The sequence below is a fragment of the Pelobates fuscus genome, chromosome 4 (assembly GCF_036172605.1).
Source record: "Pelobates fuscus isolate aPelFus1 chromosome 4, aPelFus1.pri, whole genome shotgun sequence".
NCBI classification, from domain to species: Eukaryota; Metazoa; Chordata; class Amphibia; order Anura; family Pelobatidae; genus Pelobates; species Pelobates fuscus.
Window position 1 is genome coordinate 332,298,223 of NC_086320.1, and position 26,304 is coordinate 332,324,526.

The 26,304-nt window shown below is 43.6% G+C and overlaps 1 protein-coding gene across 2 annotated transcripts in view; it reads right to left on the reverse strand.

Moving 5' to 3' along the window:
- LOC134608104 (uncharacterized) overlaps positions 1-18,398 on the reverse strand; it is a 35,718-nt gene extending 17,320 nt beyond the window's left edge. For both annotated transcript variants that reach the window (XR_010090714.1, XM_063450741.1), the window contains exons 1-3: positions 18,260-18,398; positions 13,967-14,433; positions 1,110-1,194 (exon numbers count right to left, since the gene is read on the reverse strand). Coding sequence is in view for 1 of the 2 variants with exons in the window: in XM_063450741.1 (XP_063306811.1) it covers positions 1,110-1,194; positions 13,967-14,410 (529 nt within the window). In the remaining variant the exon portion in view is untranslated. The remainder of the gene's footprint in view (positions 1-1,109; positions 1,195-13,966; positions 14,434-18,259) is intronic.
- Between the last annotated feature and the right edge of the window lie 7,906 nt (positions 18,399-26,304).

The window sequence follows — 26,304 nt, forward strand, 5'->3', positions numbered from 1 at the left end:
GACAGACAGACAGACACACACACACTCACTGACAGACAGACACACACACACACACACACACTGACAGACACACACACACACTCACTGATTCACACATTCACTGACAGCCACACACACACACACACTTTCTCATACACTCACCAATTGTTTTTTTATTTTTTTTATTTTTTTTAATCCACTCAGCCTCCCTTTGGGAGAATTAGAGTGGATCCTGTCCCTGACTAATGCTGGGCTGGCTGGGTGCGCTCCTTGCTGAGGCTACTGGCTGGGCTGGCAGGCTCCTTGCTGGGGCTGCTGGCTTCTGCTGGCTCGACTGGCTGGATGGACGGGCAGGCGATCAATAGAGGCGGCGAGGGAACTGAGCTCTTCTTGCTCTGCTCCATCATGCACTGCTGGAGCCGGAGTGACGTCATATTCTTGCTCCCGGCATCATAGAAGGGAGTGCAAGGGAGCAGAGCAGGAAGAGCTCAGAGGACTCCGCTCCCTCATCGCCTGCCTACACTATGAGAAGCTGAACGCCTTGGGGGCCCTAGGGTGGCCAGCTGGCCACCTCTTGGGCCCTCCAGGATATGAAGCAAACAAGGCATTTGTCAGGGCACTTAGGGCAGTGTTTTTTGCCGCCCCCCCTGAAAGTGCTGCCCTAGGCAAATGCCTTGTTTGCCTTATGGCAAATACAGCTCTGAGTGCATGCCTGTCCCTTTTGTTAGATCAGGGGAGCTAATGGAAGGAGGCAGCAAATCTCCCTGGCTCTTTGACTGACAGCCAGAGGGGTGCTCCATAGTTTATTTTTTAAATGCAGATTTTTTATTTTTTTTATTGAAATCAGCACTTTTATAAACTGGGGTAAAAATAGGGTACTCCTCACCCACAAAGTATTTCAGCAAGCTGAAGTGTTGTGTGGGTGTGGAGTGGCCCTTTAAAGACAAAATTGCTGAACTAGAAAGATGCTCCAAGTTAATTGTGATTCCAGTTTGACTATTTTGATCTAAATTTGTTCAAAGAAAACCCATATACACCTTGTATCCTGGATCATTTCCCAAGCTGCAACAGACTATCTAAGCGTAATTAGTACATAGAATACATTATTATACGTATAAATATTTACTTACCACAGCTTAAATGTTGAGATTTAAATTTTAAGTTCAAAGGATCATGATAATAACTTGTAACAAAATCAGGAATATCGACTTCATACTGGTGAAAAACAGAAAATCAGACACTTTATTATTTAAGCACATTAGAGTAAAAAAGAACATATTTATAAATTGGCCTGCTGACCTTCAAAGCCTTAAACAATCAAGGCGCACAGTACCTGAAAGAGCACCTAACACCCGTTCACTTCGGTCAGCCAGCAAATCCCTCCTGTCAGTGCCAAGAATAAAGACAGGCTCAGGTTCCAGGGCATTCAGCCACGCTGCCCCTACCTTCTGGAACTCTTTACCGTGCGCAATCAGTGAGGCATGGTCCTAAAAGACTTCTTTAAAAAAGCTTAAGACGCACCTCTTCCATCAGGCATTCAGTCCGCTCATCTGACCTTCAGAAACTCCTAACTTTTATGTCTTTTCGTTTGTTTATTTGTAAAGTGTTTTGAGTCTCACAGGAATAAAACACGCTATAAAAATAGCAAATTATTATTATTTGTATTATTATATTTATAAAGATAAATGTGGAAAACTGTCCCTCTTCATATTTACTTCACGGACCACAACAAAACAGAAGAAAGAATGTCACTGTGTAAGTGATAACTCATACATATAGGTCAACAGGCTTTAAAATATAAAATTTATTTAAAAATCTAGTTTTTTTACAATATTCGGAGGCATGAAGAGTAGAGTGGGTTGTTCTCCTCTAAAGGTAGGTGCAGAAGCCGATGCAAACCAGGAGCATGTGGAAGTTGTTTTCATGGTTTTGTGAAAACCAAAACCAACACGTGTGTGTACCTGGCGAATGCTTCCACTCTGAGGCCCACTCCCAGATAACGGACCTCCTTTATATTGACCAAAAAACAAGTTGTGTGGTGTGAGATTTTAGCCTAATTGTGTGTAGAGACAATTTTACACATTTCTGTTATATATATGCAACTACTTTTGTGAGTGTGTCCTTTTTATTTATTTTCTGTGTAATAAACCATACATATTACTCTATAGTTTGTTTTTGTTTTCTCCCTTGCTTTGTATCTGAGATCCATACAGTTGTTTATGTGAGAGTTGCAGGATTGGTAATTGTATATTTATTTATAGTTATTTGTTCTATGTCACTGGTGTCTGGCGCCCTCTAGTGTATTTCGAACTGTATACATATTTAGGTTTTTTTTATAGTTTTGTGAACATTTACCTAAGCCTCAGACCAGGTTTTGTATAGTCAAAGAAGTAAATATAATTTACTACTTTGATAGCAATAGGATAAATGTTAAAAGAAATGCTGCAGTAATAAGCAATTTTGTTCAAGAAGAAAGCACAGGGGACCTCCATGCCCATAACTTAGGCAATTTGCATTGCTCTTGTGCTTGGGATGTACCTGTTACCTATTAATCGTTCAATGGCTTGGCCTAACTACCCATACTCCTGTTCTATTTGTGAAAATGCAGAGCTAATAAGTCCCTCTCTTCAACAGCATATTCATTGCTCTTGCCAATGGTGCCCTCTCTCCGCATTCTGATCATATGGTATTGCTGCACACATTATCTAACTGTCATTGGTAGCACCTTAACAACAGAAGAAACAGTTACCATGCACCCTTTTTTTTACCATGCATTGACATACTGTTGCATAGTTAGCCTACTGTTACTAAGTGTAAAACACTCTTTAACATAACAACTCATAGAAACATAGAATGTGATGGCAGAACAGAACCACTTGGTCCATCTAGTCTGCCAAATGTTATAAATACTTTCATTAGTCCCTGGCATTATCCTATATCTAGGATAGCCTTATTCCTATCACACACATGCTTAAACTCCCAGCTGAAGTGGTTTACACAGTGAAGAAGGCCATTCCATGCATCCACTACCCTCTCAGTAAAGTAATACTTCCTGATATTATTTTTAAACCTTTGCCCCTCTAATTTAAGACTATGTCCTCTTGTCATATCCCCCATCTTGTCTTTCCTCCAAGCTATATATGTTAAGATCCTTTAACCTTTCCTTGTAAGTTTTATCCAGCAATCCATGAACCAGTTTAGTAGCCCTTCTCTGAACTCTCTCTAAAGTATCAATATCCTTCTGGAGATACGGTCTCCAATACCGTGTACAATACTCCATGTGAGGTCTCACCAGTGTTCTGTACAATGGCATGAGCACTTCCCTCTTTCTACTGCTAATACCTCTCTGTATACAGCCAAGCATTCTGCTAGCATTTCCTGCTGCTCTGTTACATTGTCTGCCTACCTTTAAGTCATCTGAAATAATTACCCCTAAATCCCTTTCGTTAGATGTTGAGGTTAGGACTCTGTCACGTCTAAACATTTGTTATGAAGGAACACAACTGCAGATTTCTTATAGTTTGAATATTTATTATAAAAAGTAAAAGGTATTGACTTTAATTCCAATTTACAGGTACTGTAGCTTTAAGTAGTAAACGATAACTGAAGTCCACAATTATATGCACTGTAGCTTTAAGTAGTAAACGATAACTGAAGTCCACAATTATATGCACTGTAGCTTTAAGTAGTAAACGATAACTGAAGTCCACAATTATATGCACTGTAGCTTTAAGTAGTAAACGATAACTGAAGTCCACAATTATATGCACTGTAGCTTTAAGTAGTAAACGGTGACTGAATCAGAAAGAGTCCTTTAGTAGTATTAATTAATTAGGTGATAAGAAGTTACAATAGCTGTTCCATAGACTTTAACTGAAGTAAGACAGATGCAGCTAACTGAGACAAAGTATGAGTTGAAGTTAGCTGTAACGGGTTTGTTTTAACGAAGGACTTTGGAGACAGGAAATAACAGCTTTGAGATGCAACGCTTATCACAGAGGTTTTACTTAGCTTCCGGCACATAGAACACTGGTTCCCGAGATTTCCTCAGAGGCGGTTTATCCTGAATGGAGAGAGTTCAGCTTTAGTCGTGGATGAGGAAAGGTGAAGGGAACTTGAAGTCTTCCAGTCCGGTCCGGTAATAGAGGGCTTTCACAACGATGTTGCAGCCGGTTCGTGAGTACGGAACGTAGTTCAATAATCCAGCGTCGATCAGCTGGTGCGGTCAGATTAAATAGGGAGACCGTGTCATAAAGAGGTGTGGCTAGACTCCGTGGAACCAGGAAGTAAGAGGATATTATAATTAAGGCATGACAGTATCCCCTCCTTAATGAGCAACCTCTGGGTGCTATTGACTTGGCTTGGAAGGGTAACGTTTGTGAAATTTGGAAATTAATTTGTCAGCATGAACGACAGAGGAGTTTTCCCATGTATCTTCATCAATTCCATATCCTTTCCATCTGATGAGGTATTGTAAGGAGCCACGATGGATCCTTGAATCCAGTATACTTTGAATTTCGTATTCTTCTTCACCCTGGACCAATATGGGATCAGGAGAAGTAGTGACATTTCTTTGGAAAGGGTCAGGATGATGAGGCTTCAACAAGGACACATGAAAAACAGGATGTAGCTTTAAAGTTGGTGGAAGTTTCAATTTAACAACATTACGGTTGATAACCGATATTATTGGAAAAGGACCAAGAAAAAGAGAACTTAGCTTCTTTGATGGACGATTTGTAGAGATGTTCTTTGAGGAAAGCCAGACAAGATCACCGATTTGATAAGAAGGTGAAGGTTGTCTTTTTGTATCAAAAAACTTCTTTTGATTGGAGGAGGCCAATTCTAGATTCTCATGCAATTTCTTGAATAAAGAGGACATATGAGAGATTTGATTCGAATCGGAGAGATTAGATGAAGAAACTGTCTGAGCAGGAAATGAGGAAGGATGAAATCCATAATTGGATAGAAATGGAGTCATTTTACTGCTGGTATGAAAGGAGTTATTGTATGCGAATTCTGCCATCGGTAACCAAGTTATCCAATCGTCTTGTAAGTGAGAGCAATAACATCGTAGATATTGTTCTAAGCATTGGTTGACTCTTTCAGTTTGTCCATCTGTTTGAGGATGATATGCAGATGATAGTTTACGTTGGATATGAAGAGTGGCACATAATGCATTCCAGAATTTGGAGGTAAATTGAGTTCCTCGGTCTGAAATGATTTCATCTGGCAGTCCGTGAAGTTTAACTATGTTGTCAAGAAATATTTTCGAAAGTTCAGAGGATGAGGGTAACTTCTTTAAAGGAATGAAATGAGACATTTTTGTGAAGCGGTCTACTACCACTAAAATGGTGGTATGATGATGAGAAGGAGGTAATTCTACCAAGAAATCCATAGAAATGGATTGCCAAGGTCGTTCAGGAATTGGTAAATTCAATAATTGACCAAATGGTTGATGATGGACATGTTTTGATCTTTGGCATACAGAACAAGATTTGACATAAGATTCAATAGTTTGGTCTTGACGAGGCCACCAATAGTATCTTTTAGACAATTCAAGGGTCTTTTTTATACCTGGATGACCTGCCAGAGGAGAATCATGAATAAATTCGAGTACTTTAGTTCTGAAAGAGGGAGGTACGTAAATCCGGTCTTTGAAATAGTAGAGACCGTTTTTCTTGGATAATTTAATTGATTTAGGAAGTTCGAGAGCATCTTCACTGAGATCTTTAATGTCATCAATAAGAGAAGATAAGATTCCAATGACTTTAGGCGAAGGAGGTTCAATTTTAGTGTCTTTATGGATCCTGGAAAGGGCATCAGCCTTTTTGTTTCTAGACCCAGGTCTAAAGACGATTTGGAAGTTGAACCGGGAAAAAAAGAGATTCCATCTTACTTGTCGAGCAGACAGTGTTTTATTGGAGTGAAGATATTCGAGATTTTTATGGTCAGTATAAATGATTAAAGAGTTCTGAGCGCCTTCAAGAAGGTGTCTCCAGGTTTCTAAAGCCACTTTGATACTTAATAATTCTTTTTCTCCTGTAGGATAATTCTTTTCGGCAGGAGACAATGATCGTGAGAAGAAGGCGACAGGATGAAGAGGTTCTTGAGGAGTTTTGTGTTGAGAGAGGACAGCTCCAATTGCAATTTCCGAAGCATCCGTTTCAAGGACATAAAGATATGAAGGATTTGGAAGTTGAAGAATAGGAGCTGTTGTAAACTTTCTCTTTAATTCAGTGAAGGCAGTTTGAGCCTTCTCGTTCCAATTGAAGGGATGTTTTTTACTGTTAAGTTGATTGAGTGGGTGAGCTATCTCAGAGTAGTTTTTAATAAATTTTCTGTAGAAGTTGGCGAACCCTAGAAATCGCTGTAATTCTTTTACTGTAGAGGGAACAGGCCAGTTGATGATACAATCGACTTTTGCATTATCCATACCTATTGAATGAGGGGAGATGACATAACCTAAGAAGGTTATTTCTTTGACGTGAAAAATACATTTTTCGGGTTTAGCGAATAATTTGTGAGTTCTGAGTCTTGATAACACCCGTCTGACATGTTTTCTATGTTCCTCAGGAGTGTTGGAGTATATGAGAATATCATCTAAATAAATGATGACACAGACGTCCAATAGGTCTCTAAAGATATCATTTATGAAATGTTGAAAAGTTGCAGGGGCGTTGCAGAGGCCAAAAGGCATCACCAGATATTCGAAGAGGCCATATCTTGTTCGGAAAGCAGTTTTCCATTCATCATTAGCCTTTATCCTGATGAGATTATATGCCCCGCGAAGGTCAAGCTTAGTGTAAATGGTAGCAGTTTTCAATCGTTCAACCAGTTCATTGATGAGGGGAAGAGGATAACGATTTTTAACTGTTATTTTGTTTAAAGCTCTGTAATCAATGATAGGACGTATAGTCTGGTCTTTGTTTCTTACAAAAAACATACTTGAGGCAGCAGGTGAACTAGAGGGTCTAATGAACCCTTTCCGTAGATTTTCATCTAGATATTCTTTGAGAATTTGTAATTCAGCCTCAGAGAGAGGGTAGATGTGCCCAAAAAGGTACTGGGGCACCAGGTATGAGGTCTATAGGACAATCGTAGGAACGATGAGGTGGGAGTGTTTCAGCTTCTTTTTTACTGAAGACATCTGAAAAGTCTGAATAACAAGAAGGTATGGTTGGTTCTTTGGTGATCTGAAGAATAGGAATTTGCTGTAAACATGTTTCTTTACAATAATGTGAGTTAAAGGTGATAGAGAAAGGAGACCATGAAATTTGAGGGTTGTGGTTCCTTAACCAGTTGATCCCTATTATAACGGGATAGAGAGGTGATGGAATAACATCAAATACTAGAAATTCAGTATGAATATGATTGGTGGTTACCTTTAGAGGGATGGTTTCATGAAGAATCGGTCCCGAGGAGATAAAGGAGCCGTCAATCACTTTAATAGGAACAGAAATGGCTTTTCGAACACAAGGAATTTTATTCTTTGTTATAAAAGTTGAATCGATGAATACCCCATTTGCACCTGAATCTATGATAGCTTCAGTAACAATTCTCACCTTATCCCACTGTATTACAAGGGATATAGGTGTGAACGGAGTGGTCGGTGTTGAGGGGAGTGCACTGAAGATAGCAGAGGTATAGGCTTGTCTACCGGCCTTTGTCCGTTTTAATAAGGGACAATCAGAAACCAGATGATCTTGAGAGGCACAATACATGCATAGGTTTAATTGACGTCTTCGGTTCTTCTCTGCAGGAGTAAGAGGACTTCTTATTACCCATATTTCCATGGGTTCACTGGGTAAGGAAGTCTTTTCTGGAGCTTTTGAGGGAGTAAAAGGTTTTCGGTCTTTAGAATGAAAAAGGGCTTTTTCTGCCTTTCTTTCTCTTAATCTTCTGTCAATGCTGATTGATAAGTGAATTAGAGCGTTCAAAGTAGTAGGGAGTTCTGTTCTAGATAGTTCGTCTTTTACAGCTTCAGATAACCCAATTCGAAATTGGTTGCGCAATGTGATGTCATTCCATTGCGTTTCTACAGCCCATCTTTTAAATTCAGAAATGTAATCTTCAACGGGTCTATTTCTTTGCTGTAGTGTTCTGATTGTTAAACCAGCTGTAGCTTGTTTGTTAGGATCTTCATAGAGAAGAGACATGGCTTCAAAAAATTCATCCAGTGAGTCTAAGATGGGGTCATCGTTTTCCAGAAAGGAATGGGCCCATGACATAGGTTCACCTCTTAGAAAGGAAATAACCGAACAAACTTTAGTTCTTTCTGTAGGATAGGATCGAGGTTTCAAGGCAATTAATAATTTGCAGGTCTTGAGGAACTCCCTGTATTTTGAACGATCTCCAGAGAACTTTTCTGGGTTACATAGAGCAGGATCACTAGCCGAGTGCAGAATGGTATGAGGAGTATGAGTTTGTAGATCTCTGACATAAGTGAGAATTCTTTCGTTAGTAACTTGCAGGTCTTGCACACCTTGGGCTAGTGTATCAACTCTTTGATTCAGCGTAGTTATAGTAGAATCGAAATCTGCTGGATCCATTACAATGGCTGGATTATTCTGTCACGTCTAAACATTTGTTATGAAGGAACACAACTGCAGATTTCTTATAGTTTGAATATTTATTATAAAAAGTAAAAGGTATTGACTTTAATTCCAATTTACAGGTACTGTAGCTTTAAGTAGTAAACGATAACTGAAGTCCACAATTATATGCACTGTAGCTTTAAGTAGTAAACGATAACTGAAGTCCACAATTATATGCACTGTAGCTTTAAGTAGTAAACGATAACTGAAGTCCACAATTATATGCACTGTAGCTTTAAGTAGTAAACGATAACTGAAGTCCACAATTATATGCACTGTAGCTTTAAGTAGTAAACGATAACTGAAGTCCACAATTATATGCACTGTAGCTTTAAGTAGTAAACGGTGACTGAATCAGAAAGAGTCCTTTAGTAGTATTAATTAATTAGGTGATAAGAAGTTACAATAGCTGTTCCATAGACTTTAACTGAAGTAAGACAGATGCAGCTAACTGAGACAAAGTATGAGTTGAAGTTAGCTGTAACGGGTTTGTTTTAACGAAGGACTTTGGAGACAGGAAATAACAGCTTTGAGATGCAACGCTTATCACAGAGGTTTTACTTAGCTTCCGGCACATAGAACACTGGTTCCCGAGATCTCCTCAGAGGCGGTTTATCCTGAATGGAGAGAGTTCAGCTTTAGTCGTGGATGAGGAAAGGTGAAGGGAACTTGAAGTCTTCCAGTCCGGTCCGGTAATAGAGGGCTTTCACAACGATGTTGCAGCCGGTTCGTGAGTACGGAACGTAGTTCAATAATCCAGCGTCGATCAGCTGGTGCGGTCAGATTAAATAGGGAGACCGTGTCATAAAGAGGTGTGGCTAGACTCCGTGGAACCAGGAAGTAAGAGGATATTATAATTAAGGCATGACACTATCATATATTATGTACTCTGCCCTCCCTTGGATTTTTACGTCCAAGATGCATTATCTAGCACTTATCCATATTACATTTCTGCTGCCAAAACTCTGACCATTTTTCTAGTTTACCTAAATCATTAGCCATTTGGCTTATCCCTCCAGAAACATCAACCCTGTTACATATCTTAGTATCATCAGCAAAAAGACATACCTTAACATCAAGACCTTCTGCAATATCACTAATAAAAATATTAAAGAGAATGCATCCAAGTACAGATCCCTGAGGTACCCCACTGGTGACAAGACCTTGCTTCGAATATACTCCATTGACTACAACCCTCTGTTGCATGTCACTCAGCCACTGCCTTACCCATTCAACAATATTAGAATTCAAAAGATTGCAGTTTATTGATAAGCCTTCTATGTGCAACAATGTCAAAAGCCTTATTGAAATCTAGGTAAGCAATGTCTACTGCACCACCCTGATCTATTATTTTAGTTACCCAATCAAAAAAATCAATAGGATTAGTTTGCCATGATCTCCCTGTAGTAAACCCATGTTGTCTCTGATCTTGAAATCCATGTGATTTTAAATGTTGAGCAATCCTATCCTTTAACATGGTTTCCATTACTTTCCCCACTACTGAAGTAAGGCTTACTGGCCTATAGTTGCTAACCATTGCTAACTTCCAATCTTCTGCAACTACTCCTGTTAACAATGATTGCTTAAATACCGTAAATCCATTAATGGTTTTGCTAGTACACTACTAAGCTTTTTTAATAACTTTGGGTGTATTCCACCAGGCCCAATTGACTTAGCTGTCTTTACTTTTGACAGTTGAAATAGAATCTCTTCTTCTGTAAACTCACATGTAACAAATTACTAATTTGTCTTTTTTCCTAACTGAGGCCAGTTACCTTCATTTTCATCTGTAAATACTGAACAAAAATATTAATTGATGCAGTCAGCTAGACCTTTATCCTCTTCTACATACCTTCCTGCTTTTGTTTTTAATCAAACTAATCCTTGTTTTACTTTCCTTTTCTCATTTATGTATCTACCGTATATACTCGAGTATAAGCCGACCCGAATATAAGCCGAGGCCCCTAATTTTATCCCAAAAAACTGGGAAAACTTATTGACTCGAGTATAAGACTAGGGTGGGAAATGCAGCAGCTACTGGTAAATTTCTAAATAAAATTAGATCCTAAAAAAAATATATTAATTGAATATTTATTTACAGTGTGTGTATAATGAATGCAGTGTGTGCGTGTGTGTGTGTATGAGTGCAGTGTGTGTGTGCATGAATGCAGTGTGTGTGTGTATGAATGCAGTGTGTGAATGCAGTGTGTGCAGGGCCGGTGCAAGGATATTTGCCGCCGTAGGCAAAACATTTTTTGCCGCCCCCTCCCCCCCATATGTCCTGACTTCCCCTCCTCCTCCCTCAGTGGTCCTTACCTCCCCACCCCCGTGTTCCTTCACCCCCCCCCCCCCAGTGGTCCTGACTCACCCCTCCCCTAGTGGTCCTTACCCTCGCCTCCCCTAGTGGTCCTTACTTCCCCCTCCCCTCCCATAGTGGTCCTTATCCCACCCCCTCCCTCCCATAGTGGTCCTTATCCCCCTTCTCCCTCCCATAGTGTTCCTTATCCCCCCCATGCCTCCCATAGTGGTCCATATACCCCCCTCCCTCCCATAGTGGTCCTTATCCCACCCCCTTCCACCCATAGTGGTCCTTATCCCCCCCCTCCCTCCCATAGTGGTCCTTATCCCCCCCCTCCCTCCCATAGTGGTCCTTATCCCCCCCTCCCTCCCATAGTGGTCCTTATCCCCCCTCCCTCCCATAGTGGTCCTTATCCCCCCCCTCCCTCCCATAGTTGTCCTTATCCCCCCCTCCCTCCCATAGTGGTCCTTATCCCCCCCCTCCCTCCCATAGTGGTCCTTATCCCCCCCTCCCTCCCATAGTGGTCCTTATCCCCCCCTCCCTCCCATAGTGGTCCTTATCCCCCCCCTCCCTCCCATAGTGGTCCTTATCCCCCCCTCCCTCCCATAGTGGTCCTTATCCCCCCCTCCCTCCCATAGTGGTCCTTATACCCCCCTCCCTCCCATAGTGGTCCTTATCCCCCCCCCTTATCCCCCCCCTCCCTCCCATAGTGGTCCTTATACCCCCCTCCCTCCCATAGTGGTCCTTAACCCACCCCCACCCTCCCATAGTGGTCCTTATACCCCCCCCCCCCTCCCATTATGGTCCTTATACCCCTTTTTTTTTTATTACTATTTTTTTTATTATTATTTATTTCTTCTTATTTTATTTATATTTTTTTTTTCGTCCCCCCTCCCTGCTTGATACATGGCAGGGAGGGGGGCTCTCCTTCCCTGGTGGTCCAGTGGCAGTTCAGTGGGGGGGAGAGGGGGGCTGGCAGAGCTGTAACTTACCTGTTCTGCAGCTCCTGTCAGCTCTCTCCTCCTCTGCGCCGTCCGTTCTGCTCTTCTGTCAGCTCACATTGTAAGTCTCGCGAGAGCCGCGGCTCTCGCGAGACTTACACTGGGAGCTGACCGAGGTGCTGACCGGACGGCGCAGAGGAGGAGAGAGCTGACAGGAGCTGCAGGAGAGGTAAGTTACAGCTCTGCCAGCCCCCCTCTCCCCCCAGTCTGTATTATGGCAATGCAAATTGCCATAATACAGACTCTGACTCGAGTATAAGCCGAGTTGGGGTTTTTCAGCCCAAAAAATGGGCTGAAAAACTCGGCTTATACTCGAGTATATACGGTAAATAATGTTTTGTCCCCTTTTTTTACTGACTGTGCTATTTTCTCTTTCGTGTGTGATTTGGAAGTTCTTATAACTTGCTTAGCCTCTTTCTGCCTAATCTTATAGATCTGTCTATCTTCATCACTCTGAGATTTTTTATAATTACTAAATGCTAACTTTTAGTTTTTTACTATTTTGGCCACATCTGCGGAGTACCACAGTGGTTTCTTACGTTTTTTGCTTTTACTGACAAGCCTAATGCAAATTTCTGTTGCCTTCAGCAGTGCAACTTTTAAATAATCCAATTTCTCTTGGACTCCATTTAAACTGCTCCAGTCTGATAATGACTCCTTTACACATATTCTAATTTTAGAAAAGTCTGTTTTTCTAAAGTCTAAAACTTTTGCTTTTGTATGGTGTGACTCAGTCACTGTTTTATTAAACTACACTGACTGATGATCACTCAATCCTAAACTTAATATTAGTAGTATCTGATACCAAATCTCCATTTGTTAACGCTACATCTAGTATGGCCTCTTTATGAGTTGGCTCCTCAACGACTTATTTTAAAAAGAATCCCAGTAGGGAGTTCAGGATATGTGTGCTCCTGGCACAAGCAGCTATTTTGGTTTTCAAGTTCAGATCAGAAAAGATTAAAGTCACCCATGATGATAACTTCGCCCTTCATTGTCATTTTAGCTATTTCCTCAACTAGTAGATTATCTAACTGTTCTATTTGTCCTGGGGGCCTATAAGTCACACCTACACTAAAATTACACCAAATTCTAACGTAACCCAAACAGACTCTATGTTCGCCTCACTAACTTTTATTAGGCTAAATTGTATGCTATCCTTCACATACAGGGCCACCCCTTTCTTGCCTTCCCTGTCTTTTCTATATAGAGAGTACCCTGGTATTGCTATCCTTCTTTAGAACAGGTGTTCAAAATTGCAATTTAAAAAGCCACAGGTGTGGGAAATGAACCTTTAATTGCCATTTTAACATCTGTGTGTCACCTTGTGTGTCTGTAACAAGATCAAACATTCAAGGGTATGCAAACTTTTGATCAGGGCAATTTGGGTGAGTTCTGTTATCATTATGATTTAAAAAGGAGCCAAACAACTATGTGATAATAAATGGCTTCATATGATCACTATCCTTCAATAAAATAATTTTTTTTTGGCATGATCAGTCATATTTTCAAAGTCAATGCCAAAATTTCACAATTTCTGCTGGGGTATGCAAACTTTTGAGCACAACTGTACATGTTCAATTGTTATAGTTGCAGAAACCCTCCTGTTAGCTTACCTTTTGTGTCCAGGAAGGTGGCTTGCTTGGGATCCTGGTGCAGCAACTCACTCCTGCCTCTCCTCCCTATGTTGCCTGAGGTGACACCACCGCCTCTAGGCTCCTTCTCCCTCCCATGCAGTGCTCTGTTTGAAGCTAGGAGGAAGTGATTGTCTGTCACTTCCTCCCAGCCGACCAATACTGCAAGGAACTGATCATGCTCTAAAGCTCTAAAAGTGCCACGGCACCCAACCAGGCGCCTGTTCAGCAATAATACCCATCGGATGGCCCACAAATCATATACAATATCTCAGAAATCACAAACAATCTGACATACATAGATTGCGGGCATCAGGGAGCCGTTAGAAAAATGAGGGAGACTCCCGGACCTCTTTTTCATGCCACAGTTGGTAAACAGACACATTAACTTTCCCACATTTGATGTGTTTTTTTGCATTCTTGAAATGCTGATGTAACAGATCCTTTCTTGTTACGTACCTGTCTGAAATCATGAGGCTTTGAGTCTTTGAATTGTTCTTTGGGGTACATGCCACATTTGACATACCACATGTTAGCCTCAAATTCTCCAATGTTTTTAAATCGTGTTAGGAATTTGGAAGACTCTTTGTCCATTATTCTAGGAAGACGGTCAACTGATTGTAGTGTATTGACTTGATTATAAATCTCAGTTTTATTTTTGTTATTTTTTTTCACTCTTTTTTCACGTTCCTTTGGTTTCTTCGGCAAATTCAAAGACGTATAAAGCTTAACACTAAAATCAGGGGGTGGTTTCCGCCAAATATCATGTTCTGGTACAAGTCTTGGTTTCACAAAACTTTCACTCCGTTCATTTGCCAAATTTTCATTTGCAATAAATTCCATTTGCCTTCTAAAAAAACACTGATGTTCATTTTCATGGTGGCATTTAATAGTGTCAGACATTTTTGTTTTATAATTTAAATCGCCTGTTTGGAAAAAAAATGGCATTTTGATTCGTGAGTAAAATTAATGCAGTACGCTTTCGTATTGATTCAACATATTTGAAATAAGCAAAAATAATTACAAGCATTCACTACAAGGTACATTTATCATGGCATAGCAAATAGGCAGAAAAGGCGCCTTTGGGTACCTATCTGCTAGAGATGCTCCCCTTAATACAAATGTATGTTTTTTCTCCTTTTTAGATATGTTTTGATATGCTTTTTATTTTACAACGTGGTAACTGCATTACATTTTCTTTTGCTCACTCTAGATCGCAGAGCAGACAACAAAGATTTGTTTATTGTACCTACAAATTCTACATCTGCATGCACTGTAGACAGAAATCTGGCCTCACAACAAAGCAAGTGAGGGGTAAATTAATATCCCTTGTATATACCAGCTGCATACGTTTATATATGCACCACTTTCTCTTTCATTTCTCTTAGCACTAATAAGCATTAAGAAATTTGGAATGTAACTTTTTTATTGTCAAACAATGCCTAAACACATCTTGGTGCTGTGTCTTGTTTATTTATAAATGATGACATCTAATCACTAGACATAGAGGTGTGGTGAGTTGACAACCTAAGTGCAAAATATAGGTCAAAATAAATGAATTGGAAAGATTTTCCAGCTCAAGAATAATTTAATCACCACAATTCACTGTTTTAGAAAATAGGCATTAAATAGTTACAGTATTGCTTTATTAGCATCACAGGGAGTTACCGTATTTTTCGCTCCATAAGACGCACCTCACCATAAGACGCACAGTGTCCCATAGTGTCCCCCCCCTTCCATAGTCCTCTCCTCTCTCCCATAGTCTTCATCTCCCCCCCCTCCCCATAGACGTCATCTCCCCCCCCTCCCCATAGACGTCAATCTCCCCCCCTCCCCATAGACTTCAATCTCCCCCCCTCCCCATAGACTTCAATCCCCCCCCTCCCCATAGTCTTCAATCTCCCCCCCTCCCCATAGACTTCAATCTCCCCCCGCTCCCCATAGACTTCAATCTCCCCCCCTCCCCATAGACTTCAATCTCCCCCCCCTCCCCATAGACTTCAATCTCCCCCCCTCCCCATAGACTTCAATCTCCCCCCCTCCCCATAGACTTCAATCTCCCCCCCCTCCCCATAGACTTCAATCTCCCCCCCCTCCCCATAGACTTCAATCTTCCCCCCTCCCCATAGACTTCAATCTCCCCCCCTCCCCATAGACTTCAATCTCCCCCCCCTCCCCATAGACTTCAATCTCCCCCCCCTCCCCATAGACTTCAATCTCCCCCCCCCTCCCCATAGACTTCAATCTCCCCCCCTCCCCATAGACTTCAATCTCCCCCCCTCTCAATAGACTTCAATCTCCCCCCCTCCCCATAGACTTCAATCTCCCCCCCTCCCCATAGACTTCAATCTCCCCCCCCTCCCCATAGACTTTAATCTCCCCCCCCTCCCCATAGACTTCAATCTCCCCCCCCCCATAGACTTCAATCTCCCCCCCTCCTCATAGACTTCAATCTCCCCACCCCTCCCCATAGACTTCATCCCCCTCCCTCCCCATAGACTTCATCCCCCTCCCATACTGTCCCCCTCCCCTTGTCCTATAATTACTTACCTGTCTTGCAGCGTTGGCCGGAAGCACAGGGCGCACCGCGGTAGTGGAACTTGAATTTCATGTTCCGGTTTCTGGTGGGACTGAAAGGAAGTGCGCACTCAGCTTGTGCACACTTCCTTTCAGTCCCGCCGGAAACCGGAACATGAAATTCAAGTTCCACTACCGCGGTGCGCCCTGTGCTGCCGGCCAACGCTGCAAGACAGGTAAGTAAAGCTTCATATTCGCTCCATAAGACGCACAGACATTTCCCCTCACTTTTGAGGGGAAAAAAAGTGCGTCTTATGGAGCGAAAAATACGGTATTTAAAAAAGTGGCTGTTTTTACTTCAAAAATGTTAAACTTATAAAGAAAAATGGAGCTGACGACTTATAAGGAAGAAGTGCAAGAATGAACCACAGCTCTATCGTCCTCAGACAGCACCTGTCCTTAGCAACTGTTAAACAGTCACAAACAGTGCATATAATATAAGAAATATATTTTCCCATGATTCAACTCTTGCAATGAGCCAGTGTCAGAGTAAAAACTATTATTGCTTTCATTAATTTTTCAGTCTTGAAAAGAAGAATCAAATAAAAGTAAATTTAGATGGCGGTGTTACACGCACATACAAATATTACAGGTATCAAGAATTAAAAGTTGTATTTCTTAAACTGTGTACTTTGTCTTTAAGAGATTTTGCAAACTGACCAGTTGTTAGAAATGGAACATATTTATTCTCATAGAATGTTTCTTTAATAAATGACCACTTACCCATGGTCGGTGAATATGATGTTTGAACTTTAAAGGGACTCTCCAGTGCCAGGAAAACAATCCGTTTTCCTGGCACTGCAGGTCCCCTCTCTCTTCCACCTCCCATCCCCGGTTGCTGAAGGGGTGAAAACCCCTTCAGTCACTTACCAAAGGCAATGACGATGTCCCTCGTCGCTGCTTCTTCCTCCGCCGCCGGTCCTCCCCTTCATCACGTCAGCCAGCGGGGGAGACTGATCACGCCTGCCGGCTGGGGAGACCTAATGCGCATGCGCGGCACGTCCATAGGAAAGCATTGAAAAAAACTTGTGCTATGGACCAGGAAGTGCCCTCTAGTGGCTGTCTAGTAGACAGCCACAAGGGAAGGACTTAACCCTGCAAGGTAATTATTGCAGTTTATGAAAACTGCAATAATTACCTTGCAGGGTTAAGGGTAGTGGGAGTTGGCACCCAGACCACTCCAATGGGCAGAAGTGGTCTGGGTGCCTGGAGTGTCCCTTTAAAACGCCATCTTGTCCTAGGTTAGTGTGATACCAAGTCAGGGCATTGCCTACGTCATGTCCGACCTTAAGTTGAATTCCAAACATAGATAAGATGTCTAGGTCATGACAATAGACTGATTAAGATGTTCCCATGTGAAATTAATATGTCAAGGCTATGTCATTTAATGCTCATGGACTCGTATCTTTGCCAAGTTAAGGTAGGTCATAACATGACTGAATTAAAAATCTAAGGTATAAATAAGTGTACCGATTAATATTAGGACACAAAGGAGAGAATTTTTGATGCAGAGGCACTGCTCCATTTGGTCAAGTCTGAGAGGTTGACTTGTTCAAGTGATTATGTTTTATTCTATTGTATTGATATTGCAAGAATATACTTTAATCTTATAAACTGTGCTATGCATTAGTATAATGGATTATCACGTTTTTATATGTCTATATTTATATTTAATAAAATATTTAAAAAGACAAAACTTTATTGCTTTCAAAACAATCCCTATTTATTTATCTACAAGAGTTATTATTAAAGTCTATAGGAATTCAAGTAAAAACGTAATTTAAAAAAAAAATGTTTATCTAATAGCATGGGGTCATTTGGAAAAGTTGATTAAATCAAGATCTTAGTGAATAACCTTGTATTGGTATTATTTAGTCAGATGGAATTAATTTATTTGAGTGTCTTATTTTATTCTAAAATTTCGAATCTCTTTGTCGGTTCTCCACAATTTTTTCTCTACAGAATAACCCTTTATTAAATATGGAAAACAGTCATTTTTATATAGTTTAAAATAGAATTAAAAGTGTCAAGTGCCGTGAAAAGCAAAAGTACAAGCAGTGTCTTACTGGTTCTTGGCATTCACTGGCAGACTTCACACACTCTAATAATAAATGAACTAATCAACAGGCTAATGATATTGAATTATCAAGTTAAACTTTCACTTCTGTCACTTACCTCTTAGAAAGAAAAATCAGACATTGATGTTTCTGGTAGGTCCTGTTTCATAGAAGTAAAGTTCTGAAAATTGTTTAAAAAATGGCACTTGCTTAACCTCCTATTCCTGCTTTTTTAACAAAGTGGCTAAAGGGACTTTCTCTTGAAAACTGAGTTGCTAGGATACAAGCCTATTCTTCTGGTCTGCTATTAACAAAAGGAGACTGGAAATGGTAGCTGTGTTGACAGTGAAACTGCATTGACTGAGCCCTAGCAACAAACAAAGATGATTGTTTCAGACATTAGACTGTACATAAATTACACAGACAAACAATGCAGAGAGTGAAAGCACTAAGTAGGTTAACCCCTTAAGGACCGGCCTGTTTTTGCGATGTTGTACGTTAAGGACCAGAGCAGTTTTGACACTTTTGTGGTGTTTGTGTTTAGCTGTAATTTTCCTCTCTCTCATTTACTGTTCCCATACAAGAAGGGCTTTCTTTACGTACCATTATTTGTATCATGTCATATATTTTACTTAAAAAAAAAAAAAAATATGGTGAAAAATTGAAAAAAAAACATGTTTTTACTTGAAAAATCTTTTTCTTATCTACAAAAGCTAATGAAAAAAACTGCTGAATAGATTCAAAATGTTGTCCCGAGTTTAAAAACAGTGTTTACATGCTTTATTGCAAGTTATAGGCCTATAAATACAAGTAGGAAATTGCTGTTTCAATATATATATATATATTTTACATTTAGCAATAGTGACATTGTAACACCGTTATCTGTCATAAATCCCAGAATCACACCTCACATGTACATATTTTTTTAAAGTAGACAACCCAGGGTATTCAATATGGGGTATGTCCAGTCTTTTTAAGTAGCCACCTAGTCACAAACACTGGCCAAAGTTAGCATTTATATTTGTTTGTGTGTTAAAAATGCAAAAAACACTAACTTTGACCAGTGTTTGTGACTAAGTGGCTACTAAAAAGGCTGAACATACCCCATTTGCAATACACCTTGGGTTGTCTTCTTTTGCAAATGGTATGCCATCATGGGGGTAATTCTCATTCCTGGGCTACCATACGCTCTCAGGCAACCTAACCAATCTGACAAATTTCAATAAAAAAAAAAAGTAAAATCAAGCCTGTTACTTTCACAAACACTATAAAACCTCTACATGTGGGGTACTGTTATACTCAGGAGACTTTGCTGAACACAAATATAGTGTATCAGAAATGTAAAATGTATCACAGCAATAATATCATCAGTGAAAGTGCCGTTTGTGATACGTTTTACTGTTTTGAAACACTAATATTTGTGTTCAGCGAAGTCTCCCGAGTAAAACAGTACCCCCACGTACAGGTTTTAAAGTGTCATAGAAAGACACCTCCCTGGACTGACAAGGAAGGGGGGACATGACTGCAGCTAGGATAAGGAGTCTTAAAGGAAGAGGAGATGGGAGGGGGATATATGGATACATAGTTGCTAAGATGGAAGACAGTTATAAGGACAGTGAGGGGAGGGGACTTACCAGTCAGCTCTTGGAAGTGCAGGGATCCTGACTTTCAGATTTTCAGATTTTCATCTGTCTTTCTTTGCTGACCCCTTTAAAAAAAAATAAAAAAATATATAGATATTATTCTTCTGAATTTTATACTTACCTGTTCCTGAATTTCGAGAGTGATGGAAGTTTCCCAGGAATCGTTGGTGGCCCTGTTGCAGGCTTACCGGGCTGCACATGGTGCAGGCTCGTTAGCAGAGGTTTTGGCCGGGATGGATGGCGTCCCCGGTGAAGAGGCACGACCAGTGGAAGGTGGGCGGCGGGCCAGGCGTTCAAGGCCGCCGTCGCGACTGTCTCCCAGCCCGGTGAGAGGAGGTCGTGAAGGCCGAAGAAGCCGGCGAGCTGGAGTGGCTGGGAACGTGGAGCCGAGCCTGGTGTCGTCCCCCCGAGCGATCCGGTCCCAGGTGAGGGCTGCGGCTGCGTCCGGCAGCCATTTCCAAGATGGTGATTCGGCGGGAAGATCCAGGAGCCCTCCACCTTCTCTTCCGGCGCGGCCGGAAGTGACGTCACGACGCCGGTCGCGCACGGCCGGCGCGCCGGATATGACGACAGCAGCCGGCGACGGGCAAAACCCGGAAGTGGGTGCCCGCGCCGGAAATAGGATGCCGGGCGCCCGGAGACCACAAGCGCCGGCGGAAGAAGGCAGCAATAGGGGTGCTGTGAGCCGGACAGCAGCCCCAAGGAGATGGGAGTCCCCAGGACCGGCCGGTTCATGGGGTGCCGCGGATCAGGCGGCAGCCCCAAGGTTGCAGTACTGCCAAGATGCCGGCGGTCGGGATGCCGTGTCGGCTGCAGCCCCTCTGGGAGCTGGGAGGCTCCAGGGGGATTCCGGTGAGGAGGAGGAGTCTGAGGAGGAGCGAGAAGGCGATGGAGGACGGCCCCTGCGCCTCCCCTCATTTGGTGAGTCAGCATGCGCAGGCGCCTGGGGTGCTGCAGGGGGTTCAGGTCAGGATAGCGAGGTGTTGCGCCTGCTGAGGGTGTTAGTGGAGGGGCAAGCCAGGGGTACTGGTCTAGGGGCTCAGGGTCCAGGTAGTGCGGATAGTTTGAGGGGTCATGGGGTTGGGGTTGGTTCCTTTCTCCCAGGGTGTGAACTGGCCCCCCTAGGTTTACATGTGCCAGCGGAGGTGCAAGAGAAGATTATTCGTGGTGAGTATGTGGATCTCCTTTCTCTCGTTCCGCCAGACAAGGAGTCCGTGGACAGACCGCGACGTGGCGAACAATTGGAGGGAGAAAAGGGTAAGGCTATCCCGCGTATGTTCGGTAATTGGCTGCAAGGATTTAATGACTTTGCCAGCGTGCTAGTGCGCCGTTTCCCTGAGAGGGCCCCCTCTTTATTTGGTTATTTGGACTTAATTTGGGGCGCCTACAAGGTTTATGGTGGGCAATGCTGGTTCAAATACGACCAGCAATTCCGCCAGAAGATGGCGGCGTGCCTGGGTATGGGTTTTGGGGTGCAGGACGGCAGCCTGTGGCTGCTACTTATGACCCCGTGTAGACCCTCTCCCTTTTCGGGGGCGGCCGGCGTCCCCACGGGTACGTCGGCAGGTCAGAGGAAGGGAGTCTGTTGGCTCTTCAACGAGAGCCACTGTAAGTGGTTTAGCTCCTGCAGATTCCGGCACGGGTGTGCCCACTGTGGGGGAGCCCACCCGGCTCTCCATTGTTTCAATAAGGGCAGACCATCTGCCTCCAAGGGCTCTGGTAGGGACGACGTTCCTCGCAGAGAGGACTCCAGTGAGCGTGGAAAAGATGCGTCCATGGCTCGTCCAGTATCCTAAGAGGGACGTTGCTAGCCTTTTGTTCGACGGTTTCACAACGGGTTTCTGGATCCCCTTGTGCTGTCGGACGAGGGCCAGTTCGCGGACAATCTTCGGTCCACGCGGGGAAAAGAGGGTTTGTTACAGGAAAAGTTGGAGGCGGAGATTCAACGGGGCCGCATGGCCGGCCCCTTTGATTCCCCCCATTCCACAACCTGAGGGTGTCTCCGCTGGGTCTGGTACCCAAAAAGGATCCGGGAGCTTTTCGATTGATTCACCATCTCTCGTACCCTTCGGGGGCGTCGGTCAATGATGACATTGACAGGGATGCGTGCAGGGTACGTTATGCGTCCTTCGACTCGGCATTGCTCCTCCTGCGGCGGGCCGGTCGTGGGGCGTTATTAGCAAAATCGGACATTGAATCGGCCTTTCGTTTGTTGCCGGTTCATCCGGATTGCTTTCACTTGTTGGGGTGTTTCGGTTGCTTCTATTATGATATGTGTATGCCCATGGGCTGCGCTATCTCTTGTTATCATTTCGAACTGTTTTCTTCTTTTTTGGAATGGGTCACGTCCAGAGTTGCGGGTTTGTGTTCGTTGACACATTACCTGGATGATTTTTTGTTTGTTGGTCCGTCGGGTTCCCAGGATTGTACAGCGTTGCTTCAGGCATTCCGGCGGGTGGCGTCAGAGTTCGGAGTTCCTGTGTCCGAACAAAAAACGGTTGGCCCGGTGTTGGTCCTTTCATTCTTGGGTATCAAAATTGATACCGAGAGTATGGTTTTCCGGCTTCCGGAAGAGAAGTTGGAGGGGTTGCTTTGGCTGGTGGACTTGGTCAAAGGTTCCAAGAAGGTTCAGTTGCGACAGATGCAGGGCCTTTTGGGGCACTTGGTTTTTGCATGTCGGGTGTTACCGATGGGTCGGGCATTTTGTCGTAGATTGTCCTTGTCCACGGTGGGGGTGAGGGATCCTTTCCATTACATTCGGATCACGAGGCGCCTTCGGGCGGATCTGGCAGTGTGGAGCTCCTTCCTCAGACGTTACAACGGGCACTCTTGCTGGTTGAGGGAGGCCACCACCAATACTGCATTGGATCTTTTTACCGATGCCTCGGGGTCCGTTGGCTTTGGAGCATATTTTCGGGGTCAGTGGTGCGCGGGGGAGTGGCCGGAGGAATGGCAGTCTTCCCCATTTCGAAGGAATTTGACCTTTTTGGAACTGTTTCCGATAGTGGTCGCGCTGGAACTGTGGGGTGAGGAGCTGAGAAATCACACGGTGGTCTTTCACACGGACAACATGAGTGTGGTTCATGTGATTGCCCGATCGTCCTCCTCGTCCCCACCAGTTTTGGCTCTTCTCCGTCACCTCGTGCTCCTTAGTCTTCAGTTTAATGTTTGGGTGCGGGCCCAACATGTCCCGGGTGTGCAAAATGTGGTGGCTGATGCATTGTCTCGCTTGCAGTGGGAGCGGTTTCGCGAGGCAGCGCCGGAGGCGCGGCGGACCGGTCTGCAGTGTCCGGACTCCTTATGGAAGCTCGATTTCGAGGCCTGATGGGCTTGGTATCGGACTCCTTGGCGGAGGCTTCCTGGAAGGCATACCGGGCAGTGTGGAAACAGTGGCTGTCGTCAGCACGGGACGGGGATGTATCCATGGAAACGGGACGTACGGAGGCGACTCTTGTGTTGCTGGATGACTTGGTCAGGAGAGGTAGGTCTTTGGCAGTAGCGGAGAAGGCGCTGGCTGCCCTGTCTTTCTTGTTTCGATTTATGGGCTGGCAGGATGTTACTAAGGAATTTGGGATCCAGAGGGTGGTGAAGGGGTGGCGACTGCGGCGTCGCCCGGATCGTCGTCGGCCGATTTCGGTGGAGATGTTGCGGCGGATTCTTTTAGTCTTGCCGCGGGTCTGTGGCTCGGATTATGTATCGAAGTTGTTTCGCGTAGCCTTCTCGGTCTGCTTTTTTGGAGCCTTTCGCATCGGCGAGTTGGTAGCCCCGAGCAAGGGGAAGGCCTCGCCTTTGGCATTGTCGGATGTGCGGTGGTCTACTTCCTCCGTTGACATTTTTGTGTGGCACTCTAAGACGGACCAGGCGGCCCGGGGTGCCTGGGTTCGTTTAGGGGCCACGAGGGATGTCGTCTGTCCTGTCGGGGCTTTTCACGATTTTCTGGAGGTGCGCCCGGAGCGGGGAGGCCCTTTGTTGGCTCATGCGGATGGGTCTCCCCTAACACGCTATCAGTTCTCGGCAATGCTGAAGAGAGCATTGGCCGCGGGTGGTATGGAAAGTAAAGGGTTTTCGGCCCATTCCTTTCGGATTGGGGCGGCTACCCAGGCAAGTGTTTTGGGTTACTCGGCTGCGGGCATTCAACGCATTGGAAGATGGGAGTCGGGGCGTTCTAAGTCTTATGTCCGACCTCATATGCTGTAACCCTCTTCTCGTTGTAGGTGGGCGGCCCCGGTACGTGTGGATACTAGGGCATTCCTATGTGTACTGGTCAGCTAGGCGAGCTGAAGACCGGGCCTACGGACGAAATTTGGGGTTCTTAGTGGACTTGGCCCGAGTCAGGTGGAAGGGCATTAGGGGCCTCCGATGGCAGCAAGTATATCCTGAGTTCGTGAAGCTCCGTAAGTTTGTGTCAGGGCCGGTGGTGGTGGTGGTCCATGCGGGTGGGAACGACTTGGGGTATCCAGGACTGTGGACCTTCTCCACGCGATTCGGCACGACTTGGCGAGGTGCATGGCGCTGTTTCCGGACATGACCTTGGTTTGGTCGGAGGTGGTTTCCAGGCCGTGCTGGCGCGCGCTGCCGCACTCGCGCGGTTTGGAGAAGAGCCGGCGCAAGCTGAATATTGCAGTGGGAAAATTTGTCCGGCGGCTAGGTGGGGTGGTCGTCCGTCACGTGGAGCTGGAAGGAGAGAACCAGAACTTAATGAGGAGGGATGGGGTCCACTTAAATGAGATAGGGTTGGACATCCTGAACACGGGCTTGCAGGGTGGGATTGAGGCTGCGCTGTCTGCGGGGGGCGCGATGACGGCAGGAGACGTAAGGGGAAGTCGTCATCGCGGTGGCGGGAGTCCTGGCCAGCGCAGGCAGAACTGATGGAGTTGCCGAGGAGGCTTGGGGAGTCGCAGCCTGTTGGGAGCTGATGGCGGAGGCAGGCTGCTCATGGACTCATGGTTTGTGGGGATAGACCTGTCTGTTGGGCAATCACCCCACCAGCTGACAATATTTATGTTGCTGGCATGGAAAAATTAAATAAAGCTGTGGCCGATGCCCTTACCCAACTTTATACGGTCTTTTTGTGTCATTGGGAAAGGGGGGCACCGGGTGGGTGGTACAGTCATCTAGACAGCAGTCAAGACACCTCCCTGGACTGACAAGGAAGGGGGGACATGACTGCGGCTAGGATAAGGAGTCTTAAAGGAAGAGGAGATGGGAGGGGGATATATGGATACATAGTTGCTAAGATGGAAGACAGTTATAAGGACAGTGAGGGGAGGGGACTTACCAGTCAGCTCTTGGAAGTGCAGGGATCCTGACTTTCCCGCCCTCCCGCCCTTAGGACATTTGGTTATTGAAGGAATGTGGGTTTTGTTTCTGGTGCTTGTTGTTGGTTGTCTTTTCTTGTTTTGTCACAGCACGCGGGAGTCCTGGCCAGCGCAGGCAGAACTGATGGAGTTGCCGAGGAGGCTTGGGGAGTCGCAGCCTGTTGGGAGCTGATGGCGGAGGCAGGCTGCTCATGGACTCATGGTTTGTGGGGATAGACCTGTCTGTTGGGCAATCACCCCAACAGCTGACAGTATTTATGTTGCTGGCATGGAAAAATTAAATAAAGCTGTGGCCGATGCCCTTACCCAACTTTATACGGTCTCTGTGTGTCATTGGGAAAGGGGGGCACCGGGTGGGTGGTACAGTCATCTAGACAGCATCAAGTTACAGGGTTAAACACAGTGCTAGCAAATTAAATTCTCTGGATTTTCGGCCTGGGTTGGCAGGCAGGTCCCTCAAATTGCAATCATTAAAATTACTTAATTAGGTAAAAATATTACATAAATATGAACGTAGAATTTTAATATATATACATATTTATATATTTGACATCTACGTGTATATTTAGGAAATTATTTATGTAATTATGTATATGGACATATGTATATTTCGTATTATTTTTATTTATTTATACATAGATATATATCATTACATTCTAAGTGTATTTTGATATATATATATATATATATTAATATCAAAATACTGTTAGAATAAAATTACATATATATATATATATATATATATTTTTAATTATTAAAAATTATTTTTACTTTTTGTTATTTATTTTTATTAACATATTATTTATAATTTATAATAATATATATATATACAATATATAGTTATTCTATATATTGTATATATACGTGTGTTATTTAAATATAAGTGTATTTTTATATTAATATACGTATATATAAATATAAAAATACACTTAGTATGACATTATATATGATATATATACATATATTATATATAGATATAATACATGTATATATTATATATATATATATATATATATATACACACATATTATTATTTTTTTACACTTATTGATTTATTTTTAAACTTTATTTTATGATTTTACAGATGCAGGAAGACTGCCTGTCAGCACAGACAGTCCCCCTGCAGGCAGATACACAGGTACCTATTGCGGCCACGTGATCGAGACTGCCCGGGCAGACAGGCAGTCCCCCTGGACCGGGAG